We start from the raw sequence: 18,552 nt of genomic DNA, 5'->3' as shown, positions 1-18,552 counted from the left end.
TTGTATGTGTGTGTGTGTGTGTTTACAGGCGAATCACTTGGAGACAGAGACCATCTCGTATGAAGAAAAAGAACAACAGCTTGTAAATGACTGTGTTAAAGAGCTCAGTGAGTAGATCCAGCTATTCCACCATCAACGATCACATTCCCTCCCAGTGTAAACTGATAGTACTACCTATCCTGTACTAGTTAAATTCATTTATGCTATTCATTACCCTCTTGTAGCTTAGCAGTGCAGTTAAAAAAGTCAGGGACTTCAGATACCAAGGGGTTAGTCAACTGTATAACGTGCTATTAAATGGGATTAGGGACTTTCCACGTTTTGTGTTTACCAAAGGTGTATTTTCATGTGGCGTCTTGGACATGAAGTGTATCTTTTTCCCCTTAGGAGATGCTAACATACAGATCTCCACCATTGCGGAGGAGCTGGCTAAGAAAACAGAGGATGCCTCTCGCCAACAAGAGGAAATCACACACCTCCTCTCTCAGATCGTGGACCTGCAGAAAAAAGCCAAATCTGTGAGTTCTCCTCACTATATCCAGTAGACATGATTAATACATGGTTCTCTGAAATACTTGTTTCTGATTGGTTATTTATGGCATCCTGCAGAGGCACCCTTTTTACATTTCCAGATTAGGAACACAGAAGTCAACTATGCAACATGGCAACTATACCCTTTCCAGCTTTTTTTCTTTTTTTTTTCATTTTTTCCATAGGGATTTTAAAGTAGTTTTAGTTATAAGCAATGAACCAAGCCAGTCAGTGGTGAATCAACACTACATATTATGATTTGAAGCGAAAAAGGGGGTTTTTCAGGTTTTGAAAATCGGACAAAAAGACAAAGATTTATTTAACTATTGAGTGAGGGAAAGAACTACAATCCCTTGAAGCTCTGAAGGTGTGCTGTGGTCTCTGGCATCAAGATGTTAGCAGCAGATCCTTTAAGTCCTGTAAGTTGTGAGGTGGGACCTCCATGGATCGGACTTGTTTGTTCAGCACATCCCACAGATGCTTGATTGGATTGAGATCTGGGGAATTTGGAGGCCAAGTCAACACCTCAAACTCGTTGTTGTGCTCCTCAAACCATTCCTGAACCATTTTTGCTTTGTGGCAGGGTGCATTATCCTGCTGAAAGAGGCCACAGCCATCTGGGAATACCGTTTCCATGAAAACGGTAGGTGGTACATGTCAAAGTAACATCCACATGGAACTTTGTCCAAAACATCACACTGCCTCCGCCGGCTTGCCTTCTTCCCATAGTGCATCCTGGTGCAATGTGTTCCCCAGGTAAGCGACGCACACACACCCGGCCATCCACGTGATGTAAAGGAAAACGTGATTCATCAGACCAGGCCACCTTCTTCCATTGCTCTGTGGTCCAGTTCTGATGCTCACGTGCCCACTGTTGCCGCTTTCGGCGGTTGACGGGTCAGCATGGGCACCCTGACTGGTCTGCGGCTATACAGCCCCATACGCAACAAACTGCGATGCACTGTGTATTCTGACACCTTTCTATCAGAGCCAGCATTAACTTCTTCAGCAACTTGAGCTACAATTTGAGCCGGCCTTTGCTCCCCACGTGCATCAATGAGCCTTGGCCACCCATGACCCTGTTGCCAGTTCACCACTGTTCCCTCCTTGGACCACTTTTGATAGATACTGACCACTGCAGACCGGGAACACCCCACAAGAGCTGCAGTTTTGGAGATGCTCTGACCCAGTCGTCTAGCCATCACAATTTGGCCCTTGTCAAACTCACTCAAATCCTTACGCTTGCCCATTTTTCCTGCTTCTAACACATCAACTTTGAGGACAAAATGTCCACTTATTCACTTCATGTTATTCACTTCACCTGTCAGCGGTCACAATGTTATGCCTGATGATCGGTGTGTATATATACATACATTCAGTATTTTGAGAGCGTAGAGAGATCGACTTGATTATGTCACAGTCATTCACAGTGTTTCATGGCAGTGGGCGGAGCTAAATAGCTATTTTGGAGCATGTCGCTTTTTTCGCCTCTCTCTTTGGTGTAATTTTCTGTACACCATCATGGGTAATAGCGTTTTTCACCAGGAGTTTTGCTGTTAAACACAATTATTTAAAAAATATGCTGAAATAATGTGGACTTTTGGCTTTAACAGGAGCAAATATCATGGTTTAACGACCTCATAGCTCACAGGTCTGTCTTTAAAGGTTTATAAGTTACTGTTCAAAATCAATTTCCTTCTGGAGAAAATGAATTGAGTTTTTACTTCCGGAACCCGACTGCTGCGCTCCATAGAGATTCATAGAAAATATCATTTTTCTTTTCATAATTATAATAATGTTATAAATGTATGTAAAAAGTGAAAAAAAAAAAAAAAAAAAATATATATATATATATATATATATATAATTTTTTTTTTTTTTTTTTTTCACTTTTTACATACATTTATAACATTATTATAATTATGAAAAGAAAAATGATATTTATATATATTTCATTGCCTGTTTAATAATAATTAAAAACATTAATATATTAAAGCCAAAATAATATTAATATTGTTTTAATATTATTTAATATAATGATAATTTATTTTTATTTTATTTATTTATTTTTTAATTAACTGGACAAGTTTTCTTTAGTGTAATTTAAGCTAAAAATTTATCTTGTTTTCTATTAAAGTTTTCAATTTGGATCTCATTTCATTTAGCTTGTACTGTCAGTAATAAGAAGCACACTTATTCATGTGTAATGTTTGTTATTTTTCAGTATGCACTAGAAAATGAAGAGCTCACCCAGCATCTGGGAGCTGCTAAAGATGCCCAAAGAGCACTAACTGCAGAGGTAACATGCACACACACTTTCAAATGTACCACATCTCTACCAGCATATTCACAAACTGTAATTCAACTAAAATGACACCATTTAACAATTAATAATAAAAAAGTTGAATCCATTTTGAATTGAATCCATGATATATAACTGATTAAATTATTTACCTGCTATAAGTCTCTTTATCTCAGTCTTTATCTATTTCTTTGTCTAGCTGAGGGAGCTGGAGGATAAGTATGCAGAGTGTATGGAGATGCTTCATGAAGCTCAGGAGGAACTGAAGAACTTCAGGAATAAAACGCTGCCTCTCAGTACACCGCGACGATTCCACTCACTCGGCCTGTTCCCCATGGTGAGAAACAGACAAGAAAAAAGAACATAATTTGTTATTTTGTTATTTTATTAAAATGTATTTTTTACTAATATATATATATAATTAGTAAACATAATTTGTTATTTTGTTATTTTATTAAAATGTATTTTTTACTAATATATATATATATATATATATATATATATATATATATATATATATATATATATATATATATATATATATATATATATATATATATATATATATATATATATATATATATATATATATATATATATATATATATATATATATATATATATATATATATATATATATATATATATATATATATATATATATATATATATATATATATATATATATATATATATATATATATATATATATATATATATATATATATATATACATATATATATATATATATATATATATATATATATATATATATATATATATATATATATATATATATATACATATATATATATATATATATATATATATATATATATATATATATATATATATATATATATATATATATATATATATATATATATATATATATATATATATATATATATATATATATATATATATATATATATATATATATATATATATATATATACATACATACATACATACATACACACACATATATATATATAACATTTTTTTATTATTATTCATTATTATTAATGTGTTGTATATTATAATGTTTTATCTTTGTATTATAGTTATATTTGTATTATAATTATTGTATTTTGTTTTTTTTTTATGTAATGATCATTTTATTTTATTTAATAATTTTATTATTATTTAATTGCATATGAAGTGTTGTGTTCAGAAAAGCATACTGCCATACAACTTTACAACACTACAGTATGAATTATGTGTACAGTATGAAATGCAAAGTTTTGTATTTTTTTGTAATTTTGTATTTTATTTGCAAAACACATTGCTGGGAATACTGTATCTTGCAATGCAGTGCGCTCAACTTGACCTTCCGTTTCATGGGACGAATGAACCAAAGTAAAATGATTTAAGATTTTTAATATATCTTTTGTGACTGCTCAAGACATCTTTACACAAAATTAGATTTAAATACAAATTATAATTTTTATTTCCAAGATTATAAGATGAAGAATGAAGAATGAGGTTGTGTGACATCATAGAAGCGTATTACTTTTAAACCATTACTGTACAGCATACTGTTTCACATGGTATTTTCACAAAATAGTAGTTTGTATACAGTGTCTTTGTCTGACTACAAATAGGTGAACATTCTGCAGTTTAGCATGTTGTATAACAGCAGTACTTTGATAAATAAATGCACAAATATTGCTAAATGCATACACTTGCGCTTTTATTCCCCTGGCTAATGGTGTGTTTGTGCTGTGTGTGTAACAGGACTCTTTAGCTGCTGAAATTGAAGGCACCATGAGGAAAGAGATTCAGATGTCTGATCCAGACGTGGAGGAACAAAGGTATGTTTGTGTGTCATTTCGTGTGTCCTGCCTGTATGTCTCATATTCTGCATTTGCATGCAGAGTCAAATTTAGAGAAATATAATATACATATTTGTATATTTCAAATACAAATCATTTTATGTTTAAAATTATTTCCTGTAATATTTTCAGTTTCATCAGTTTGTAGTTTCAAATCCTCCAAGGGTGACATTGTAATCCATCAAAGACAAGACAAGTGATTGTGTTCAATTTTTGTTCAGGTTGCACCCAAAACGTGTCTTCGAGACGGTGCGTAACATCAACCAGACGGTTCGGCAACGCTCCATGGGCCCATCCCCTATGAACATCCCAGGGTCCAATCAGACATCCTCTATGAACTCCAGGCGTTCTAGCTGTCTGAGCACACCCCGATCGAGCATGTACGGAGGGGACGGTGTTGAAATGGACAACCGCACCAACAGTATGTTGCTGGAAACCCAGTCACCTCAAGATGGGTAAGAGCAACAAACATGATTTTCCACCATACATTTTTGAGCAATATGATTACAGTATGATTAGCAATAGGAAACATGTTGTGCATGTTTACTTAGCTATAGTTTGGAGACAAATTTGTCCCCATATGTGAGCGAAATCTGGCGAATTCTTTTTGTGGACATCTTCACCTGGAAAAACTATATATACTACAGTTCAAAAGTTTTGGGTCAGTAAGATTTTTGAATTTTTTGAAAGAAGTGTTTTATGCTCATCAAGACTACATTTATTTGATCAAAAATACAGTTAAAACAGTAATATTGAGAAATATTACAAATGTAAAAACAGCATTTGTGAAAAAAGAATCTTTTTATAATAATGTAGAAATCCATTTTTATCGATTTACTGCATCCTTGATCAATAAAAGTATTAACTAATAAAAAAAAATCTTACTGACCCCTAAACTTTTGAACTGTTGTCTATATATAAAATACCCGTTTAAAGTTTGGAATAATTAAGATTTAATAATTGATGATAACTGAGCACCAGATCAGAATATTCAAATGATTTCTGAAAGATCACATGACACTGAAGACTGGAGTAATAATGCTAAAAATTCAGCTTTGCCAACACAGGAATACATTATGTTTTAAAATATATGGAAATTATTATTATTATTATTCTTATTGTATTTTATATGTATATAATATTTCACAATTTTACTCTTTTTTTTACTATATTTACTTGTTGTTATTTAAGTTAAGTTTATTAGTCTTTGGGTAACTCTGTAGTAACTATAACTACTATGTTATTATTGATTCATCTTTAAAAACACAAATAATTTAAATAACACTGTTAGATGTAATGGTTAGTAAATATCAAAATAAATATATATTTTCTTCATATTGTATGTTATAATATTGTGACACCAAAAATGAAAATTCTGTCATTATTGACTCATGTATAAATCCAAACCTGTATAAATGTTTTTCTTCTGCTGAAAACAAAAGAAGATATTTTAAAGCATGTCAGTAACCAAACAGTTCATGAGTCCCATTGACTTCCATAGTATTTTTTTTTTTTCTTTTTTTTTTCCCATACTTTGGCAGTCAGTGGGGCCCTGGGCCATTATGGTTACCCATATTCTTCAAAATATATTCTTTCGTGTTCAGCAGAAGTAAGAAATTCATACAAGTTTGTACCAATTTGAGGGTGAGTAAATGATGACAGAATTATAATTTTTGGTTAAACTAACTCTTTCAAATATTCTTCACACTAAAAAAAAAAAAAAAGTTCTTTTAAGAACTGTTCAGTGAAAATGCGAAACCCCCATTTTGGAACCTTTATTTTTAAGAGTGTAGTTGATATTGGAACACATTGTATTAATTTTTTTCCTGTAAAATTTGTTTCAGCTCTAATGACTCCAACAGAAAGCCTGGCACGCCTGGCACACCCGGGTCCCATGACCTGGAGGCGGCACTGCGTCGTCTTTCCCTTCGACGGGACAACTACCTTAGCGAGCGCCGTTTCTTTGAGGAGGAGAGAGAGCGTAAACTCAACGCCCTGGCAGAAGACAAAAGCGAATTGTACGAGGACAGAGATGTTGGTAGTGGCAGTGAAGACGGCGGTCCTCTTACTCCAGCAGACAGCATCATGTCTCTTGGCACCCTGCACTCGGTTTACTCAATCTACAGCGCCCGATCCTACCTGCCAGAGAAACTCCAGATTGTCAAGCCTCTGGAAGGTGACCGAGCCAAACCCAGGCCTTTCACCCTCTTAATGTTTGATGCTCTATGGGCATTAATGCACCACAATGCTGAGGATCTTTCTACACAACACTCCTTCTTTTTCAGACACACACAGCCTCGCTGCTGGTTTGAGATATAGTCATTTATGGGAGTGGCAACCACATTCTACAACCGAATTAACTCCTGGAAAATTCAAGTAGTGACGACTGCATTTTGGGTCATTCCTACAGTTTGGTGTATTTTATGTCCCCATGAAAAAATACTGTATATTTGACATAAAATGTTAATCAACTTTAACGCCACATGGTTTTCCATGCATAGGTGTACCCCAGTTAAAGGGATAGTTCACCCAAAAATGAAAATGTTTATCTGCTTACTTCCAGGGCATTAAAGATGTAGGTGACTTTGTTTCTTCAGTAGAACACAAATGATGACTTTTAACTCCAACCGTTGCCGTCTGTCAGTCGTATAATGCATGTCAATGGGAACTCCATCTATAAGAGTCAAAAAAACATGCATAGACAAATCCAAATGAAACCCTGCGGCTCGTGACGACACATTGATGTCCTAAGACACGAAACGATCGGTTTGTGCGAGAAACCGAACAGTATTTATATAATTTTTTACCTCTAAAACACCACTATGTCCAACTGCGTTCAGCATCCGGTTAGTGAGGTAAAAAAAAAAAACGCGCTGCGAGACAGCACTTCCGTTGTCAGAGCACGTTTAGACCTCACTAACCGGATGTGGAGGGCAGTTGGACATAGTGGTGTTTTAGAGGTTTTTATTTATGTATGTCCCCAAACTTCACAAATTATTGTGATACATTTTTTTATTGTGAAACATTACGTTTTTTTTTTTTAATGTTTAAAACCATGTTTTACACCCTGTTACATCGGTGCTATTTACCCTTTAAAATCTTAAGCGTTTGCCTTAAATTACATGTCTTGCATGACATCATTTCTTGGAGGGAAAGCATTTTTTAAGAAAAAAGTAAGAATCAGTCACAAACTTTTCTAAAAGTGTAAAACATAACATGTCCACCCTGTTGTCAATTTATACTGGATGTTTTTTTTTTTTATAGATTTTATTTTTTTTATTTTTTAATTCTTTCTAAATGTTAATCTTCTGCTTGCAAGTTCTTTATTAGCAAGTAATGGCTTTTATTAGCTTAAAACGTCCACCCTGTTATGGTCCACCCTGTTACACATTGCATTGCATTGTCATGTAACAGAGTAAGTAAGAAACGTAAATATTTGGTCAGGGTTATTAGGTTATAACAGCCTGAGCTTGACCCCAGGGTGCTTTTTATGATAGACAGATATATTTCTCCCTCTGACAAGACAAAAGAAAACTGAATATTAGAAATGTTTTCAACAAACCTGCTCTGTCCAAAATCCACCAAACTGTAGGAACAACACGCTTGCAAAAATTCTATGCATTGTGCACGAAATCGAACTGAACAACTAGTTGTTAATGATGTATTTAAACACGCATAAGAAATGTCTCTCTTCTGCATGCAGAGTGCAAAAACAAAACAAACCTGGGTAAAGAGGTATGAGCCTTGATCCATTTGTGTTGCCAAATCTTGTTAGAAAAAACAGCAAACAAGAACAAGCACATTATAAGCCAAAATTCAAATTTCCAAATTCGTCAAATTGAAAATACGACCAATCATATTGCACCTTCCCAATTAAATAAATCCATAAATTTGATCACTTTATGAGCCAAGCTCAAAAACGCTTATATTAAGTGGACATGGCAACACTTGTAGAGCATAGCGAGTCTTTGGTTGCTGTAATACTACTTTGATACCATACACACGAAACACCAGAACATTGGAGTGGTTACCGCAGTGTCAGTCATTGCAATTTTGGGAGCAAGTCGTGTTCCTGCACACACATGGAGCGATTAGGGGATTTGCCCCAGTATTTAAATGTGGTTGTCACTCCTGAACCTTTACAGTGTGTCAAGACCTTAGACAAATCACACTTACCAGAAAGTGAATAATGAGAAATTAGAAATTAGTAAGCATAAAACTACCCACAATGCACTTTATGGTACATATTTTAAAAGACTAATTTTAAAATGGTATTGCTTATTTACAAAAAAAAAAAAAAAAGCTAAAAACATACTTACCTCCTCAAAGTTGATTGTATATCTTTCCCTTCTCATTTTTGGTGGGGCTTTTCAGTTTTACGCCAAGATGCGGCGTGAGGTGATTGCATTAACTTAGTTGTATATAACAGAGCTGCAAATGATTGTAGTTTTTCATGTTTTTTAATCACAGCATGATGACAGCTACCTTGGTGCTCCCATAATTACATCTCTAGCGCCCCCTTCTGGTTATAGCTAATAGAGCTAAGCAGTCTGACTTTGCCTTCCCAAAAGTAAAGCCTAGGACTAGTCTAAAGCATTTTATTGAATGATTAATCTGTTTTTTTTTTCTGATTTGTTTAAAATATTTAAATATGTTTCAAAGGTACTAACAAGTAATCTGACAGATTAGCTCCTGAGGAATGTTATTTGACTTGAGCCCCTGTTTTCCCCACTGTTTTGCCCATTGTTTACTCCTTGTGTCTCTCTTGTCAGTTTTCAGTTTGTATTTTTTTCGTTTTCATACCTTTTTGTCTTTTAGTGTTTATACCTCTCTAATAAACACAACTTTAATTTCCCCCTCCTTCTTTTTCTCTTTCTTTTCTTGCGTTAGTTTGTCAATAGCAGTTAGCATATCATGAACTGTAGCTCTTTGTAACCTTAAGAGCTATTTTCCAGTGCACATATAAAAGTGAGAATAGAAATAGCATATGTAGTGTATATGATTTAATAAGAGTAACTATAATCAGAAAGCAACCCAAAATGACTCAGCAATTCATATTTATGAAAGAATATATAATTATGATCATGACTGCTATTAAATGTATATCTCCACATCTGATTGCCTCTAAATAGATCTATTTTAAAATGTAATGAAACACAGACAGAAGCTGCATTATTAAAAAAACGTCCAGATCAGTTCTCAGCATTTAAATAAATTGGTTTTCACTCTTGGAAACCTGGACTAGCCATTTAATCAGCTTTTACCTTATTGTGCAGAATCAGTTTATTTATACGACACATGCTCAATCATCATCCAATATTACTTATTTTGATATACATTTCCGAGGCAAGCAATCTCATGCTGCCTCTTTTCTCTTGGACTACAATGGATGCTAATTTTAAATCCGTCAGACCGATCTGAAATTCTTTCCCTACATTCCACAAAGATACCAGTCACTCTTATGTATCTCATGTCACACTTCATGAACACCACCTTATGTTCAGTGTGATCTCAATGTTCTGTGTTATGTGGCATTTGTTGCAATTTGTATCTGATCTGTGCTCTCGTTTCCTCCATTCCTCAGGTTCGGCCACTCTGCACGCATGGCAGCAGCTCGCGCAGCCACACCTGGGCGGCATCCTGGACACACGGCCGGGCGTCGTGACCAAGGGCTTCCGACCGCTAGAGCTGGACCTGGAGGAGGTGTACCAATTCACCGACCTGGAGGAAGATGAGCCAGGACAGCATTCCCAATCCGGCATCTCCTCTTGCCTGGGTTCTCTGCCTTGCTCACCTGCTTTGCGACGACCACGTGCCAACAAACCTGACAACCAGGAAGAGCAGCTCAGAGAAAATGGAGGGACCCCTGGAGTGGGGCCAGACCGAATGGAGGCTGGAGACGAAGAGGTCTCTTCTGGTGAGGGACCCTCATAACCTCACTAACTCTCTGGACAGGCTTAGGGGTGTGGGATCATAAAGCCTCACTATAAAACAGACCGATGCCCCAGTGGAGCAACCCATAACCCCCAGTTGTATTGTGCCTGTGAGGGTCTATAGGATGAGCTGGTTCTCTCCTTGTTCAGCTGCAGGCACACATCCACTGCACACCAACCACTACCTCACCCCTGAAGACAGCTGCCATGTTCTTTTGAGTATAGTCAATTTTTTAACATTTTACTGTCACTCTGCCTGTCATCTCTCTGGCTCCTTGTGCTGAAAATGAGAAATCGCTCTATGGAAACTCTAGAACACACAGAGTATCAGTTGAAATACTTTTAATATTACTATTTAATATTTTAATACTTTTAATATTTTAATGTTACCTTTCTGTCTGGGACATATTTCATGCTAAATTCCAAAGATATTTTTTTTACATAGATTACAATTAAAAAATCCCTACCCCCATTATTATTACTACTGTAATGTCAACATTTGAGTTTGTAATGCTCATTGTTCAAAGAGTGATTCCCATTAGATTCTCATCCTGTCCAGACATTATTATTGTTATTATTAGTGCTGTTTAATCAATTAATCGTGATTAATTGCATCTACCATAAAAGTTTGTAAATATTATATATATATGTGTGTATGTGTGTGTGTGTGTGTGTGTGTGTGTGTGTGTGTGTGTGTGTGTGTGTGTGTGTGCTTTTGTTTATATTACATTGTGGGGACCAAATGTCCCCATGATGTAATATAAACCTGAGTTCACCTACATCGTGGGGACCAGCCAGCGGTCCCCACAATGTAAATGGGTTTATAAATCATATAGAATGAGTTTTTGTGAAAAAGTAAAAGTTTGCACAGTTTCCTGTGAGGGTTAGGTTTAGGGGTAGGGGCAGGGTAGGGGGATAGAATGTACAGTTTGTTCAGTGTAAAATGCATTGAAGTCTATGGAAAGTCCCCACAATTCACAAAAACAAACATGTGTTTGTGTGTGTGTGTGTGTGTGTGTGTGTGTGTGTGTGTGTGTGTGTGTGTGTGTGTGTGTGTGTGTGTGTGTGTGTGTGTGTGTGTGTGTGTGTGTGTGTGTGTGTGTGTGTGTGTGAGATATACACACATGTGTATATATATATATATACACATGTAATATATATGATTATGTGTGTGTATATATATATATGTAATATATGTGATTATGTTGTGTTTTATTGTGATTAATCGATTTGACAGCACTGATTATTAGTAGTCTTTTTATTATTATTATTATTATTATTATTATTATTTAAAGTCAGTATAACACATACTGCCATGGTAAAATATAAATATTTTATAATTTAATTTTAAATTACATTTTCATTATATAATATTAGTAGGTCTACTCTTAGATACTTATGAATAGGAGTATAATAAGTGATGATAAGTGTGTGCTTCTAGACTTGATTCTCATTTTCAGCACTCGTTAAATTTCCAAAAAATCTTCTCAGCTAAATTTCTTTTCTTAACCTTTATTACCAGAACGGTGCGTCAGAGAGTTTAATTCCTGGTGGAGGGGAAACAACATTAATTTACTTACTTTATCCACACACACACACACATGCAAGCCCACTTGTCTCCTGATAAATCTGTATGTGAGATTTAGGTTGGCGTCCACCCTGAGTAGGATGTTTAATATTAAACTGTACAACACATACACATTCCTGATGCATTTAGTGCACATCACACAGTCCCAACAGGAGCCCCAGCATGTAACATCCAGCTAGAGTTCTGAGTGTGTTTTAAAGGATCATGTTACAGAGTTCTATTAAAAACAGGGAAGTGTGAGTCGCAGTCATGTGAGTGAACAGACTCTTACGTCACTGGACGGAGGTCACATTGACACCACATGTACACAAACGCACTCCACATGCTTTCAAAGTCAGGCTTGTCAGCCACACACATACACACACTTGACTTTCTCTTTCAAACACACACACACACACACACACACACACACACACACACACACACACACACACACACACACACACTGAAAGCCCCAATTTTTCTGGATAGTTATACACAATGCTCACAAAATACTTAATCGTTTTGAGTAGAACAAACTTAAATTTAACAAATTAGTTCAGTTAAATTAACTGTTATGAGTATTTAGAACTTTCTTTTTATATTTTAAGTAAACTGTTTTATTGTTTTGAGTTTTATGAACTAGGCTAACTTAAGTTTAACTGAAACCTGGCTGGGATTTCTGTTTCCCAGCATGCTTTGCCCGTGGCACTCGAAAGGGAGAGTAAATGCTAAAATTAAGTGTTATATAATGTTTTTTGTGCAAAATTAATGGATAAGGGATATTTAGTAGTGATTAATGTTTTGTTATGCTAATTTAGAAGAGTTTCTGTTAATGTGGATTTTGGGAGAGTTACTATCATGGTGACAAGTGGTGCATGAGGCTTGGTTTGAGAGCAGGTGAGTTACATATTTTAAGTTACTGTACTCGTTCAATAAGTGTTACACCATGCTATTGTTAACATGTTAGCAAATTAGCAAGTTGGCATTATTTGGAAGAATAAAAAATTACTACATATTTCAAGGAGCAATTGGGTTTACAGCTGAAAGTCTGAAATGGACTGCAAATGATTTATGGAGGAGGATATTTGTTTTGTTTGGTTTTATTATTCTTTTGTTTAGTTTGGGGTGAACTATTCCTTTAATGACAATTAATGTTTCTTTCTGCAGAGAATTATTGAAACATAATGCCGGCTGATAATAATTGGACCTCATCATTTGATCTTTCCTCTTTCCCACTGTTCTCTCCTGCTTTGTGAATCTATTTAAAACTGCATCAGGATGAATATTACCACCACAAACTCATGATTTGTACGGAAATTTAACAGTACAAATTCTGCTGTCACATTTTTGTAGTATACCACATTACATTGCATTAGGTCTCCTCAGATCCTGAAGCAGTTTTAATTTCCTCTGTGTTTTTATATTAGTTTGTTTGTGGCGTTGTGTACTAATGTTTGTCTCTCTTCTCTTGTTCTCCCCAGTGCATTTTCCTGGTAAATGTATGTCTCACACCAGCTCCACGTACACTTTCACTACCTGCAGGATACTGCACCCTACAGATGAACTCACCAGAGTCACACCCAGGTAAATACAGTGTGGTCTTTTCATAATACCATCCTAGCAACTATTGTTTCATGAATAATATCAGACACTTTTGACAAATACACTGCCATAAATATTGAATCAATATCGAATTGTGAAATTTGTGTCAATACCAAAACCTTATTGCAACCCTTTGGTTTAGGGTACCAAAATGTGGGACTTTAAAATAAAGTTTACATTTATTGAAATCATTCAGGTTTTCCAAGAAAGATTCAATATAAATCCAGCATACAAAATCTTCGACCGTGTAATCTGTATACTATCTGAGGGTGCCTGACAAATAGCTTGTCTCTATAGCAGCCATACTGTACAGCTGTGTGATTGGCTTCTACTGCAGGTCATATGACGAGGATGATGAGGCGGCTCTCTATCATGTTGTTCTGGTGGCGGGCTTAAAGCAGAGTCACTGAGCAGCACCCCCTGGGGGTGAGGATGAATAGCATGACCTGCCTAGTCCTGATTAAACTTGTGTCATGGGAGTATGCTATTCTCTAACCAAACACGAACCGCTTTAATGTCCTAACTGACCTGTAGGATGTTTCTCTCACTAACACCAGAACCTTTTTGTGGGACGCTATATGCAGTATGACGTGACTGATTGTACAAACTGTGTATAAATCTATGGTTGAATCTGTGTGTGTACTGTAAATCAATGGTAAAGTACAGAGTGCATGAGAGGACAGAATGTTAACGTCTGTAATGTAACAATATATTAATAATCTGAGGTTGGATGTCAACAGGCTGTTAATCTATAATCAAAAATATTTACCTCCAAAATTATGTCTGAATGCCATTGCATTAGATATTAACCTAAATATTATAATTTTAAAATAGATCAATGGTGTTCCTGTATGGAGCAAGGCACTATTAATGCCAAGGTCATGGGTTCAATTTTCAGGGAATGCAAGAACTGATAAAAATGTTTACTTTGAAACTAATTCAAGTTGTTTTGCCAAAAATTATTCAATTCACCTGTGGTTACCAATAAAAAAGTAAAGCAGTAAGTAAGCAAAGGTAGCTCTGAGACAAGGCATAATTTTATTTGAAGATGTCAATTGGTTTGATTTATTGTAAAGTCTTTTTATGCATTTAAATTCATATTGGGGCTGCACAATTATTTAAAATGAAACTAAAATGGTGATATGGCTTGCAAAAATCAAATCGCAAAGGCGGTAATTTAATTAAACTGTATATGCAGTGCATGTTTCAAGGTGAAGCACGATACTGTTCTTACACATGCTCATTTTCCTCAGAACGGATCGATTCACAGTAAATTCTGCTCACATCAAATCCTGCCCAAATCATGCAGCCCTAATTCATATAGTATTAAAGGGATAGTTCACCCAAAAATGAAAAAAATTTCATAATTTACTCGCGTTGTTCCAAACCTGTAAGAGTTTATTTCTTCTGTTGAACACAAAAGAAGATATTTTGAATAATGATGGTAACCAGACAGTTGATGGTAGCTATTGACATCCAAGGAATTTTGGAAATCAATGGCTACTGTCAACTATTTGATTACCATTATTCTTTAAAATATCTTCTTTTGTGTTCAACAGAAGAAAGAAACTCATACAGGTTTGGAACAGTGTGAAGGTGAGCAAATGATGACAGAATTTTCATTTTGGGGTGAACTATCGATTTAAGCGTGGCTTTTAGTTTTATATTAACTTTATATTCTATACAAAAGAATATCTAAACTGTCACAATCAAAACATCCTATCTGTCCCAATAACGTTGCAAAAACACTAACCAATTTTTTCTTGTGAGCAAAATGTTCCTGAATTGGCTTGAATATTTCAGTTTGTTTAATCATTTTCACACAGTTTGGCATGTTGCTTATATAGCCAGATAATGCAAACTAATGAAGTGTTTCTTTCTCAGTCTCTTGTCTGGTCCATCACTGGCCTCCTGCGTGATGTCCAACAGCAGTCTTCGCTCAACCCCTGTGTCCACCCCCTGCACGCCTCGTCGCCTCAGCCTGGCGGAGAGTTTCACCAACCTCCGCGACTCAACCAAGACCACCAGTACCTCTCTGGGCCTTGTGCGCCTTCTACAGGAGAGAGGTATATCTGCTGCTGTCTATAACCCTCTCAGTTGGGACCGGGCGGATCGAGGCCCTCCACCAGACCCCTACTCATCCCACACTGCCAGCCCCTTACACACCTGTCCGGACACGCTGCCTTCCACCCCTCCAAACTCCCCCAGCAAGTCCAAACCCGCCAGACCTGTGCTCCCTGTAGACTACAGCCCCTCAGACCCCCCCTACGAAACCTTCCTGGCTTCACGGCCAGCCAGCTCAATTCTAAAGGAAGTGCGGGAGGCGGACGAAAGGGCTCAAACGGATACGCAGTGTCAGACTGAAGTCAGTGTGCAGAACCTGAGACTTGTGGACAAGGTAAAGAAGTTTAGCATGGCTCCCAGAACATTGGCCCCAGGGATCGGAAGGCCAGGACCTCCATTCGGAGCCCACGCTGTTGTGACCTCCCCTATCGGGGGACTGCCAGTGCTGAACTCAGGGATGAGAAGAAACCGCAGTTACCCAGCTATGGTTGGGGCTAGTATGGCCATGAAGGGTCCAGGGCCTTCCAGTGAGGACCTGCTATTGGCCCATGGGCCACCCAGACAAACTAGCCTCAGTGAAAAGTGAATGTTGCCTCTCTGTCGTCCCCTTTTGCCTTTTGTTTATTTAAATTTGCATTGATACAGTATATCATCATTGCGACAACTCGAGTGCCTGTTATTAAGATGATATTTGTATAGATTATTTTGTTATAACAGTTGATATAACAACCTCTTTTTGTCTATTTCTCTCCGCCTGACCAACATATACAGTACAATTCATTCAGCATTGTCATATAGCTTGGCATATTCCAAGCTTTTGTCGTTGTGTGACAATTTGCACTTGCTAGCTGTAAGAAAACGTAGCATACAAACAGAGCAGAAAATTCATGCCCCAAAATGATTTCCAGTTGAAGCACTTTTTGAATTTAAAAACTACTCTAGGATGAGCAAGAAAATGTTTTGTTTTTGTTTTTCGTTTTTCTAAATCTGGTCTTCCGGCGTTACATTTCAAGATTTGTTAGTTTTGTGAAGCTAGCAAGAGCACTGATAGCACCTTAATGCTAATGGTAGCCCAGACATTGGTGAAAAATGAAGTCTAGTCATTTCTTATTTATTATTTGGTCTGATTTGGCACTTTTTAAAGGCCATGCCATATTGCTTTTTATCAAGCCCCTATAGTGTGCCGAAAATCTGCTTTTACTAAGTACAAATACCTTCACAGAAGCCTTTTCCATCTAGTCCAGGCAACTGAATAACTGCAGCATAATGTTCGTCTCAAATGGCTTATTAATGCATAATATAATGGTAATTACAGTGTAATAAAACAGTTCAGTAATACGACTCTCAGTAGAGGGCGCTGTAGGTATGAATTGGTGATAACTTGCACATTAGCACATTAACTCTCTGCTCTGTACATCCTCAAAAGTCGACTGAACTGACTGAAGTACTGCAGAGAAAAACCGAGACCACGGGGCTGTGAAGGTGCTGCAGAATGAAATTGCAGCAGGTTTGAACTTGAAAAACAATCATGTTAAGTCATCTTTTAATGTCCTTTTGTTGAAGACCAACATTAGTGTATGTGTGTGGATGTACATGGCGTGTGGAATTGCAGTATCGAAGACTTGATGAGAAAATTGCACAACATATTTCATTGGTCAAAAGCATGTCAGGTTAAACTGAAGAAAAAAATACTGTACATCTGCTGTGGTTTTGGAACCTACTGACTGATATGTGTCGTATGTAAAGCAAGTGAAGTATGTATTGTGAGCTTTAAAGATTTCAAGGGTGCAATAGGAAGTAATTCATAGTGCCTGATTTTTTTTTTTTTTTTTTTTTGACCGACTGTATCATAATGGCTTCACCTGCCACAGTATGCACTGGCATAAATACTGTAACTATGTGTTATGTATTGACTTAACAGTTACTTTTACCTGACAATGCAGATATTTGAAGGATATATTATATTTAATGTATTGTCAGGGAAGCACATACAGTTGAAACTGCATGAGTTGTTCTAAAGAAAAGGTCTTTTTCTTTTAGTTAAGGCAAATCAAATGTGTGAAAATGTGTGTGTATGTGTGTGTGCACATTTAATCATAGCATGACCTTTATTTGAATGTGTTTCAGAGGAATTCGCCATGACTGATCATTGATTTAAATGGTGTGTTTATTTCATCAGAAAGGACATTTTACTTGTATATTGTAAATGGTAAATATGCAAAGAATTTAAACATGCTAACTTTTTATATATAAAAAGCAAAAAAAAACTAAACTTGAGGGGGGAAAAAAATAAGAAAATGAAAAAGCAATGACAACTGGTGAAAAGAGGAGTTTTTGTTCATGAATTTTAGAAACTCCCCTTTGCAGGATCAATAAACCAGTTGCGATAATTTAGTGTTGGTTGTCTTATTTTGATGTTATCAGGTTTTGTTCAAATGTATGTCCATGAATATCCATTCTCAACATTCTTTACGAAAGCATGACATGCACTAGCCTTATTGAGCACAAGATGGAGTGTTTCACCAGCATTGAGCATTCAGAACAGCTCTACATTTGTGTTTGAAACACCAAATCAATTAAATTGTCCCTACCACCTGGATTCAGTAACACAGCTGATTCAGTTATAAATTCTGGTCCCTATAATCTACATATCAGCCCAGCAACTACATATCCATATTGTGTAAGCCAAACACTGAGTGTGTTTAAGTCCG

General features: G+C 36.1%; 1 protein-coding gene across 3 annotated transcripts in view; it reads left to right on the top strand.

Moving 5' to 3' along the window:
• The window catches only part of trak1a (trafficking protein, kinesin binding 1a), a 60,106-nt gene extending 41,921 nt beyond the window's left edge, over positions 1 to 18,185 (top strand). For all 3 annotated transcript variants that reach the window (XM_067401164.1, XM_067401155.1, XM_067401160.1), the window contains exons 7-16: positions 29 to 107; positions 388 to 518; positions 2,756 to 2,830; positions 3,033 to 3,170; positions 4,575 to 4,651; positions 4,894 to 5,127; positions 6,517 to 6,848; positions 10,257 to 10,589; positions 13,657 to 13,759; positions 15,662 to 18,185. In XM_067401164.1, coding sequence (XP_067257265.1) covers positions 29 to 107; positions 388 to 518; positions 2,756 to 2,830; positions 3,033 to 3,170; positions 4,575 to 4,651; positions 4,894 to 5,127; positions 6,517 to 6,848; positions 10,257 to 10,589; positions 13,657 to 13,759; positions 15,662 to 16,427 — 2,268 coding nt within the window. In that variant the 3' untranslated portion in view covers positions 16,428 to 18,185. The remainder of the gene's footprint in view (positions 1 to 28; positions 108 to 387; positions 519 to 2,755; positions 2,831 to 3,032; positions 3,171 to 4,574; positions 4,652 to 4,893; positions 5,128 to 6,516; positions 6,849 to 10,256; positions 10,590 to 13,656; positions 13,760 to 15,661) is intronic.
• Positions 18,186 to 18,552: the final 367 nt, after the last annotated feature.

The sequence above is a fragment of the Chanodichthys erythropterus genome, chromosome 2, assembly GCF_024489055.1.
Source record: "Chanodichthys erythropterus isolate Z2021 chromosome 2, ASM2448905v1, whole genome shotgun sequence".
Taxonomy (NCBI): Eukaryota; Metazoa; Chordata; class Actinopteri; order Cypriniformes; family Xenocyprididae; genus Chanodichthys; species Chanodichthys erythropterus.
The sequence above is the reverse complement of the archived record's forward strand: the minus strand, read 5'-3'. Positions and strand labels throughout refer to the sequence as shown.